The sequence below is a fragment of the Solanum dulcamara genome, chromosome 8, assembly GCF_947179165.1.
Source record: "Solanum dulcamara chromosome 8, daSolDulc1.2, whole genome shotgun sequence".
Classification (NCBI taxonomy): domain Eukaryota; kingdom Viridiplantae; phylum Streptophyta; class Magnoliopsida; order Solanales; family Solanaceae; genus Solanum; species Solanum dulcamara.
This window is the reverse complement of record NC_077244.1, coordinates 67262325-67273376: the sequence shown is the minus strand read 5'-3', so window position 1 is coordinate 67273376 and position 11052 is coordinate 67262325. Positions and strand designations below refer to the sequence as shown.

At 32.1% G+C, this 11052-nt stretch overlaps 1 protein-coding gene across 5 annotated transcripts; it reads left to right on the top strand.

The window, feature by feature from the left end:
* The first annotated feature begins 660 nt into the window (after positions 1-660).
* On the top strand, positions 661-7164 carry LOC129900845 (transcription factor bHLH81-like). Of its 5 annotated transcripts, XR_008769707.1 has the most exons (7): positions 661-1232; positions 2123-2263; positions 2380-2445; positions 4505-4573; positions 4989-5107; positions 5495-5593; positions 6563-7164. XR_008769707.1 is itself a non-coding variant. In XM_055975924.1 (5 exons), the coding sequence occupies exons 1-5, from the start codon at positions 786-788 to the stop codon at positions 5522-5524; spliced, it is 753 nt and encodes a 250-aa protein (XP_055831899.1). In that variant the 5' UTR covers positions 661-785; the 3' UTR covers positions 5525-5856. The 5 variants fall into 5 exon arrangements, 2 of the variants coding, with proteins under 2 accessions (XP_055831899.1, XP_055831898.1); XR_008769706.1 differs by lacking the exon at positions 6563-7164 and having other exon boundaries at positions 5495-5856; XR_008769708.1 differs by lacking the exons at positions 5495-5593; positions 6563-7164 and adding an exon at positions 2584-2661 and having other exon boundaries at positions 4989-5006.
* The last annotated feature ends 3888 nt before the right edge of the window (positions 7165-11052 follow it).

Genomic DNA, 11052 nt, shown 5'->3' with positions numbered 1-11052 from the left:
CTCTTTCTATACGTATATAATAAAAAATATTCGTTCTAATAAAATATTAAAATGACGATTATAAATAATTGTGATAGTTTGTTTCGAGTGTTTGATCCTCAATTTAATTTATTGAGAAAATCACATTAACAACATAATGTAAATTGTATTTAATATAAAAATATATAGGATATGGTGCTGAAAAAGAGTACCTATCAAAAAATTTAGAAGCTTATGAATTTCTTTTAAGTTTTATATATTTCTACATCTTGAAATATGCTCTCCTTTAATTTAGTAAAGTTTTTTTTTTTTAAACTTTAAGAGCTTAATATCATTTAATTTTTTAAGATCATTTATACATTAATATAGTAAGGTTATTTATTGTAAAGGAATAAGAATAATTTTTAGAAAAAGCGCCTGCACAATTCATCTATTTTTGGTGTGAGTTTATTTAATAATTTTAATATATTTTTAAAAATTACATTGCAAATATCATAAAGAAATAATTAGTTTATAGATTAAAAATGTAGCTAGCTTAATCACATCTAAAAGTTTATTATCTCTTGTTAGAGTGGGAGAATACTTGTCAACTATTTACTCCATAGAACTCAACATATCATTTTTTTATATCTTAGCAATACCAACAGATAACAAAATGTACATAAAGAGCCTTCTACTCTTCTGTTACTCCATCTTCTTTCTTTACCTCACCTTTTTTTTTAAAAAATAAAACTTTGAAAACGGCAACAAAAAAATCACCTGAAGAGAAAAAAAAAGAAGGTACCTTTCGCCGGAAAAATCCACCGATGCAACGTGGAACTGCCGGTGCCGGAGGTGGTGGACTTTCTCGTTTCCGTTCAGCTCCGGCGACATGGTTAGAAGCACTTCTTGAATCCGACACTGAGAACGAAGTTATTCTTAACCCTTCTTCTCCCATTTTACACACACCTAGTAAACCACCACCTCACCCATCAACTCAGAAGCTCCCGGAGCTTAAACTGGAAACCGGTGGCGCTACCAGGTTCCCTGGCGATCCGGGTCTGTTTGAATCAGGTGGCAGTAGCAATTTTCTCCGGCAGAACAGTTCTCCGGCGGAGTTTCTTTCACATATCAGCTCTGATGGTTACTTCTCAAACTATGGAATTCCGTCTAGTTTGGACTATCTTTCTCCATCCGTTGATGTTTCTCCGTCCGCTAAGCGAGCCCGAGACGCTGATTCGGAAAGTTCCCCCAGAAAATTATCATCCCAGTTGGTTAGTATACAGTTTACCATCTTACCCAAAAGTTCGACTTTTTTTTTTTTGGGGGGGGGGGGGGGCGTGGCTTGAACCCACCATCTCTGTCTGCTTGGATATATTTGAAGAATTTATGCTAATCATTTGGATTTTAGTTCATTTAATGAGTTCTATTGAAGAGCTATTACTATTTGTACGTTGATCGTTTTGTGTTTTCCTGCGTCTTTTTGCAATTCCTTGCTGTTTTCTTCGATTGTGTGTAAGATGCTTAGTAAATTAGCATACTACCTTGCTTTCCTAAAGTGAGCTTGGAATTTTTATATGCCAAAGTTAATTCAACCTTGAAAAGTAATGATTTTTACTTGTAAATTAACACTGTCTTGATTATTCATCTCATCCGAGATGGGATACATGAATTGACTTTCCTTAAAAAGGTTTGTCTACCCTTTGTATTGTATTTTATGTTTCCCTGGAAGTAAGGCCATCTTTCTACTTGGAAGAAAGTGTTCCTAGGTTTCTGAAATATATACAGATGATTGTGTTGTCTGAACCTATGTGCAGACTGTCGGGGAGTCCGACATATGTTGGCCTTTCTATATGGTTCTTTTCTTTTTATTATTTATGTCTGGATTGATCTTCAAGTCTTTTGGTTATTGTATAAATTTAACGTATGCTGAAAGATCAATATATCGGGATAATAAAATTGGTTCCTTAAGATTAGTGGTGAGAAATTATTACTCCCAGTTAATGACACTAACAACCAGTAGTTGTTGGAAACTGTTGTGCATAAACTTTGAAGCAAGTCTGTCTAATGTGTGTATCATCTGAATTTTTTTCCCACTCATGAATCCCTATTGTTTTTATTTTAATATTTTCGTACTTATGGTTGTTTGTGTTGGGAGTTGTAGAAGGGAGAGCCAAGGGGGCAGTTACATGGTTCTGGTGGGTCACTGGATGCTGAAATGGAGAATCTCATGGATGATTTGGTGCCTTGTAAGGTTCGAGCAAAGCGTGGCTGTGCTACCCATCCTCGCAGCATAGCGGAGCGGGTAAAGCATTTTTTTTCACTTCTCTCTTTTTGCTTGTAATTACCTGTGTTTATAGGCAATTTAAATCAACCAAACATTAGTCTAATAAGGTTGCGCTTGTACTTCTCTTGTGCAAGGTTCGTCGAACCCGTATAAGTGACAGAATTAGGAAGCTTCAGGAACTGGTGCCAAATATGGACAAGGTAAGTTATTTATGGGAACTCCTTGTACATCTTTTAAAGTTGTGCATAAATAGCAATTTCATGAGGGCTTTGACTTGTGCTAGCTTGAGGGATTTGACACCTGAGATTTTCACACTTGTATCGTGTCTCCCTCTACAGGAAAAATGATGAACAAGACACCCATCTTTAATCTCAAATTGATAATCAACTTCTTTATGACATCAATGGTCCTAATGGGTGAGTCTACCGAATGCATGAAGAAAAGTAGCTATGAGGACTAATAAAACATATTTTATGGCATTTGAATCCAGTTTTGCTGACAGCTGATTCTATATAACACTATTCAATCTTAAAGATGATTTTAGAAAATTCGAAGAATAAATTGTCCAAGTTTTAGCCATAGTTAAAAGGTCAACACTTTTTTAATACCAGTGAGTCCCTCCCAAATGGTTTGCCACTTTCTATTGGGGTGATCAATACTCATTACTCGCCATTTGAGAGATTAGTTCTTACCTATTCACCAAAGTTCAACCATCATTTGAGTCAGTCTAATCTTTAGAAATTGTAGGAAATAAGATAAATTCTGTTTATCCTCGTTGAATGTCTCCTTTGCTTATTCCCAATCCATTTGTGATGAACTCACAAGTCACAATAGCCATTTAACATTAAAAAACTGAGTTTTTGCTAAGCAAAGCTCCAACTCGATTTTGTCAAATCTCAACCCTCTTGTTGCCAGTTGAAGTAAAGGCCAGATCTTAGGCAAACTAGATTGATTGATTGGTTAGATATTTTAGAAGATTACCCTTAAGTTGTTTGATATGTTCTTCACTGGGATGAACATGTCGGGAGTTCCAAAAAGTACGATCGGATTATCATTTCAAAACAAGTATTTTGGTCAAACATCAATTACTATGTGGGTTAAAATGAAAGCCAGATTTAAGCAACAATACATTCCCGCACTTCAAAAGATACAACCAATAGATCATTGTGTAACCTTAGGATATGACAACTAATATCATCAGATAGGTCTTGATCTCATGATCTATATTCTTAAGTCTTTGTTAAAGAATCCATATATGTTATTGTTTTTAGGTGTATAGATGAGTCCTTACTTTATAAAAAAAATGAGTTTTTATCTAATGGATCAAGTGCTTAACTTTAAGCAATGACCAATAATATGACCAAGTACATCTTGATTTGATGTATAATTTAAATCTGGGTTAAAGAATCCATATATGTTTGTTCTAAGTGTATAAATGAGTCTTTACCTACTCAATTAAAAAAATGAGTTCTTATCATAGTAAGAGCAAAGAGAGCATTCTCCTGCTTCTTTATAGAATGCACACCAAAATGCTTTTTCCGCCTGAATGCATACCAAAATATTTTAGATTTGAGAAGTAATTTAAAATGTCCTTCCATTGACGGACATTCAAGATTGGAGAATACGATAGCTTAGATTTGGCCTCTCAAGATATCTTAGAGTTTGAGTAGTACAGCACCCCCCTCTTTAATATCTCAAACTCTCTCACTCTTCTCTCTTTATACCTTTTACTCTCTCTCTCTCTCTCTCTCTATCTATCTATCTATCTATTTATCTCTCTCTCTCTCTCTCACACACACACACACCTTTTCACTTCCAGATCATTTGTCGAGCCTGCAGCCGTTGAACTTCTTTTAGACCTCAATGTTAATTTGGCTGATGTCCTGATCTATCCCTACTTCTTATAAATGTCTATGTGATCCTTAGTGTTTTGACTTCACTAAGAAACATTGCCTTGCTCATTTTGGATATTTTTGTGCTGGACAAGATGTCATGTATGTGGTTAATGATGATCAGCAGTTAAGAAGGTACAGAACAAAGAAGAAAATCTATCTTACAATAATGTGATATTTAATGGTGGTAAAATTTGATTTTCTTTGATTAAGAATGAACTGGTGAAACTAAGGTTAGTAATAAAAAGATAATAAATCTCGGCAGATTTGGGATGAACTAGAAAGGTTGATTTATCTCTAGTTGTCTGTGCTGTTCTTATTGTACTTCAGGCAATTCATGACTGACATCGAGTTTTTCCATCCACAGCAAACCAACACAGCCGACATGTTGGAAGAAGCAGTTGAATACGTCAAGTTTCTGCAGAGGCAGATTCAGGTAATTCACGAATTCACTCCAGTGATTGAATATCCTGAAGCTCACTGGAAAAGGAAGTGAGTTAGACAAAATGAAATAACTTGTACAAAAAGAAATTTAGTGGCGTAGTCAAATCTTTTCCGTCTATAACCTCAGAAACAACAACCACATGGTTCCTAGCTTCTGTACGTCAGCAGAAAAAGTGAGTCAACGCCAGCCCCATGCAATTTCTTAGCTGGTCGTTCATTTCTGCATAGAAATTGCTTCCAGTTTCTGATTAATTACATTCGAGTTATTACTTTATGAGATCTTTCAAAATAGTTATGTCACATGATTTGATTAATGGTAGTTACTGGTCTAGTGAAGCATGTACTTAAAAGAATTGTCACAATTCTATCCAAGGGGTGGGTTTCATTTTTGAAATCTAATCCTGCAGGAACTTACGGAGCATCAGAAGAAATGCACATGCTCAATGAAAGATCAATAATGAGAAGAAGAAAGTTCCACTATAGTATATAGGCAATAGTTTGCTTAGATGCATGCAGTTTAGACATGGTAATTCAGTCCTCCATATCCTATTCTTCTTTATGTGTAGATATTTATGGAAATTCGCAAGAGCTTTGCTTCTTTAGAATCCAGAATCAGCTTCGGTTTTTAATTATTAAATTTAGGATGTACACTTTTCTGGTGTAGTTGTATCATGTTGTATATGTAGTGTCAATTTGCTTGATAGTCAAATTTCTGCAGCAGAAACACTTCGCTCTCTGAAGATTTAATCATGATTTGCAGACATGTCATGTTGAAAGCAAAATCAAATCAATAAATATTGTTGCTTCAGTGTGAAGTTTAACAGTTGGATCTCTTGGAAAGACAATATTTTTTTGATTTTTTTTTTCAGGGAGACTTGTATTTTTATCTATGTTTCTCTTTCCATGTTAACAGGTTGGGATATTTTGTACTTTTAGGATTTAGCGTTCAGATGTTGAGTCCCCAAACTTGCATGTTTATGAAGTCCATATAGATGCTTTTCTTAAACTGAAGGTGCAGTATTACTAATCCAGCTTTGTCTTTTCAAAATGGGGCCTTTTGTAATCTTTCATTTCTCTGATTGTGCATTTTTACATTGTTGATAATACAGGATTTAGTTTGATTATGATTATTTATTAGTTACTAGTCTGACGAGGTTCAGTTGCTTTATTAAAAAAAATGTACTTGGGTCTTAAAAAATTAGAGGGGCTGAATATATCGACTGTGTTGATCTGAAGACCTTATTGACATTTACCATGTTATCCTTTGAGGTTTAAGACTGCTTAAGAATGTCTTCTTATTGGGTGATTGTACTTATTTGTACACGTTGATCAATGCCTGTTAAAGCATGAACACTTTTGAGTAGAGGCTGATCTAGAATTTCTAGAACATGGTTGCATCACTAAAAAAAAAAAAGGAGGAAAAAATGCATTAAGTGGGAATTGATTCCTACTCCTTTAGGTAAATAATTCGACATTCAACTAAGTGCACCATTCAATCTTCTTGGAGTATGGGTGCCAACAGATAATATTATACCAATTCTGAAAGAATGTACATAAAATACCTAGTTTTACGGAGAGATCGTGGGGTCATGTGCACCAAAATCTACCTAATAAATCCGCTCCTGCTTTTGAGATGCGTTTAATGGTCAAGTTCCTAGTTATATACTTGAAGGTCTTGAGGATGCCCCAAAAGAGAAGAAAGAAAGAAAGAAAGCCAAAGAAAGATTTCAAGTGTATTTTTCCCCTCAGTAAATACTGATAATATGGAAGGTCAAGTGTATCTTTTCTGTTACACACACAAATAGACATTCTTGTGAAATGAATATTGATGCTGGAAAAGTTTGGGTCTACACTTCAGTCATTCTCCATTTAGTACTGATAAAAGTGCAAGTATGCCTTGTCAATAGAAAGTGGAAGTTTCTTGTAAAAGTGATACATGACACATCATAAAATACTATACATATTAAATTTTAACTTGTAGGAAAATCATTATGGAAGCAACTGGCGTGTAGATTGGAAAAAAGCTCATTGCAGGTCTATTAATGAGAGAAATTGAATGAGGTAGCAGCCTTTCTAGTATTAGTTGCATATGCAGAACTTGAATAAGTAGGTTAATGTTATCTGCTGGAAATAAGCAGTTCTTCATAAATCATGTTTTGCTTGGGAAGTGAGGAAGAGCTGAAGAAATTATAATGTTTTAGCATGTATATTATCCCCATATACATGTGGTCATAGAATATTATAAACAGTGCTGTTGCAGGGACCAACTGCCTGCTATTCACTCTTTCCCTGGTGAGTAATCTTCTTATTTGTATAAAAACATAATAAGGTATTACAACATTGCTTTTAGATACTTAGAGCCCGTTTGGATTGGCTTTTGACCAACTTAAAGCCCCTTTTAAGCTTTTGGACGTGTTTGCCTAATGCTAACTTTAAGCCAGAAAGTTCTTAAAGTCAGTCAAAAATGAAAAGTTAGGATTCCTAACTTTTTTTTTTTCTAAGTGCTTAAAGTCATTTTCTTTGACCATGGAAATCACTTTTATATCCCTTATATTTTAACTAAATTTCCAAACTACCCTTTTTATTCTTTTAACCCTAAAATTCACATAATTTTCCTCATTTAAGCACTTTTATCCAAACACTCAACTATTTATTTATAAAATAACTTTCAGCACTTTAAAGTTCTAAAAGTACTTCATACATAAAAGTTACTTTTTTTAAGCCCATCCAAACGGGCTCTTACTCTCTCTTGCTAGATTTGACTCAATATGTATCGAACCAGTGGTGATACACGACATTGTAAGGAAAACTGACATTAGGTTAATTATATCACTCTGGGTTATGAAAGATGAAATGGAATACCTGTATTTGGCGAGGCAATGAAAGGAGGGGGAGGGTGTGTGTTATTGCATAATAAAAACATCCACAGAAAGGAAATTATCTATTTTAGTTTGTGTTATACATCTGACATTCTAAAGAAATTTTCTTCTGTTTTAGATAAAGAATGTTGTTTTGTTGAATCTTGTTTGTTATTTTCTATTATTCTGCCAACAACATATATAAAAAATTATGATTGATCCAATCTTCAGCATGAGTACAGTACAATTACCTACTATCAGAAAGACTTGGGCCCTGTTTGTTTGTTTAGATTGAGGTGTATGAATTTGTAAACCTATCTAATTATTAAGGTATTGTATCTAAATATGGACGCCAGATAACTAAGACATTTTTTCCCATAGCATTTAAATGTGTGTAATTCATCTTGATATCAATTTTAAAGAGAATCTTATTCTATGTACTCTTTGTTTGGTTTGTTTTGACTTGACACGAAGTTTAAAAAAGTAAGAAGACTTTTGAATCTTATGGCCTTAAACTAAGGATACGTAGATTCAAAAGCATTTTGGTATCATTTGCCTTGAACAAGGAAATGACAACATATATTAACTTAAAATTCAATTGAATAAGTTCTCCATACTCCATAGAAAAATCAAGAAGGCAAATTGTAATTATCACTGCTAAATACATTGATTATTCCATTTTGTACATAATTATACTTTGTATACTAATTTAAAGTTATAAAAATAAGATAAAGATTTTTTTATTGTTATGAATTTTGTAGATTGTTGTGTGGCGTAAAAATTTCATAAAAAAACAAACAAAAAAAACTAATAGGCCGAAGGACCATTGGCATTTTGATCACCAAAAATAATTTTATTCACTCGCAATATACATGTTTATCTCGCATAATTTATCCGATTCAATAATAATTTAGCCACATGAACTTTTGAAGTAAAAAAATAAAATGTTAATAATAGTTTTGAACCAGGTGCGTGGATGAATAATTTTGGAGTAAAAATATGAAATTTTAATACAATTCTATTAATAAATTTACTACCATATAAAAGCGGCTAAAATCAGACATCTATTCGTCGACATACCTATTTTTAGCTGAGAGTATTTCTGAAAATTTATTATTCTCTTTGTTTTAATTTATTTGTCTTACTTCTTTTTAGTATGTTATATATTTCATAATTTATGTAAAAAGTACTATACATCATAATAACTTTTAACTTAAATATTAAAAACTTATATAAAAATTTGAACTCTTGAAATTATATCAATATCATATAAATTGGAATAGTGAGAGTAACATAAAATATTTGAAAATTGAAATAAAAAGCACTATACATTACAACAAGTAATAACTTAAAATATTTAAAGAACATATAAATTTTTTTGAGTACTTTTGTAACTTTATCAGTGCCATATAAATTGGAACAAAGGGAGTGACATAAAATATTTAGAAATTACATAAAAATAATTAACAGCTTAAAATATTTTTAAAATATATATAAAATTTGATTATCTTTTCAATTTTCATCGATGTCACATAAATTAGGATAAAAAAGCAACATATATTAGACGTATGGATTTATGTATTTTGTAAATATAGAAAGATGTTGATATTATAAAGACCGAGTTATCTATTCTATAGATGCTATTAATTTATTAAAAAAATCAAGAAATTAGAAAGAGTGAGATAGGGTTGACTAACAAATAATGCATAAAAATGGCGATAGAGAAAATATTTTTTTTTCCAAATATGATTAAAAAAAACAAAAGGATCTTGAACTCATTTTAAATTACCGAGTATATATATTTATTCTTCAATTTTTATTTCTCACTATGTATACACTAAATGTCCCCTCATAAATGCTTTTTATGTGATTACTTAAATTGAACAATTAATGAAACTTCTCTCAATTATACAAATTAATTATCAAAATAATTTTAATCGTTCAAAAATATATACTTAAACTGAAGATGTTCTTTAATCGTAAATCTTTTTCGATTATTCTACTTATTACAATCCCTTAATATGCATAACTGGTCAACTCGTTCATTTTTAATTTGGAAAATTGATAAAGTGGGAAAAAATAAGAATTTTAACAATTAAAAGTTTTACAATCACATTTATCAACTTTATTTAATTTTTACTATTAATTTTTTTTTCTAAGATTCCTTTTTAGTTTATTTAAAAGATGGAGCAAATTGTTTATATTAAGAAAAACAATTATGAAGTAGCTAAAAATAGTAGAGATTATACCACATTGTATAATTCATTTACAAATAAATAGTGCTAGACATGAATGTAAAATTTACACTACAAACATGGATGTGAAGATTTGTAAAGAAGAAAGGAAGATGAGAGTTGAGAATAAGAAGAAATAGATGGAATTGCTCCTATTTGCATGTTCGGAGGATCCAGAAAAAACAAATCATATACACAAAAATGATATACCTGATTTTCTTGTTTATTTGGACATGAAAATCAATGAACTTGAGGAGGCAATTGAAGCTACAAAAGTTGTTCAAAATTCAACAATGGAAGGTGAAAGTAGCAATTGATGATGATTTTATTTTCCTTTGAAATGGGATATCTATCTTAATGTGTTCTTGTGTTAGTCTTTTCTATTAATGAAAAATATTTTTTTTAATTTAAAAATCTTTTCTAGTTTTCATTTGTCGTTACATTCAATGTAGTTATCATTTTTTTCTTGAACGATTCTGTTGAGAACGTCGTCCTCAGAATTGGATTTTGCGATGTGCGAATTTAATTTAATTGGGGCAAATTTATTTTTTTTTGAATCCTAATATGAATATCAAACAATGACCGAGAAACTAAAAAAAGAAAGAAATGACAATATACTTAAACTTCAATTTCAATTGAATAAGCCCTCCTTATGTCATGACCCAAATCAGGTTATGAGTGACACCCACACTAATCCTTTAGTGGGAGAACCAAAACTATACCCTAAACTAACATCCTAACATAGAATAGATATAAAAGATGTGGAAATAATTTTTATATAAGTTTTAAATTGAGTTCCCATGAACTCAGGAAATAATACTCAAACGCAGTCATAAAATAGTCAAAACATGTGGAAGTCAATCTCCTAGAAATTGAAAGTCATTGTATCAAAACTACTAACAAAGTTCTAAGATAGGGGATGCAATCCCCGAAATGATAAACATTAAAAGTCTTGAAATAGTCTAAAGTCCGAAAAGATGGACTAAGAACTTAAGATAGATCCACGACAGCCTGAAAGATCTGGCTCACCCTTAAATCCGTACAATCACTGGTTTCCTGGCTGAGGTCTGTCAACAGCTGCTTGAAGATGCCTTGTACTCAACAAGGAAAAGACAAATGTATGTGTACTGGTAGGATCACGAGGTCAACCCAGTTAGAGAAACATATAAAAGCAACTACAATATAGTAAAGACATGCATATATGAAACACATTACCAATTAACATTCCATAAGCATTACTCAGTTCATTGTGTCAATCTCAATACAACAATCAACAATAGTCCTCTCATGGGACCTATACTCAAACTGTTAGTTTCTGTTGTGTGTGTGTGTATGTGTGTGTCGAAATGTGACAACCGATCCAATATGTATATGTGTCA

Excerpts from the sequence above, each read along its gene's own strand:
- LOC129900845 (XM_055975923.1), top strand. The coding sequence starts at position 786 with ATGCAACGTGGAACTGCCGGTGCCGGAGGTGGTGGACTTTCTCGTTTC. Across the intron at positions 1,233-2,122 it reads GAAAATTATCATCCCAGTTG|AAGGGAGAGCCAAGGGGGCA; the intron begins GTTAGTATACAG and ends TGGGAGTTGTAG. Across the intron at positions 2,264-2,379 it reads CTCGCAGCATAGCGGAGCGG|GTTCGTCGAACCCGTATAAG; the intron begins GTAAAGCATTTT and ends CTCTTGTGCAAG.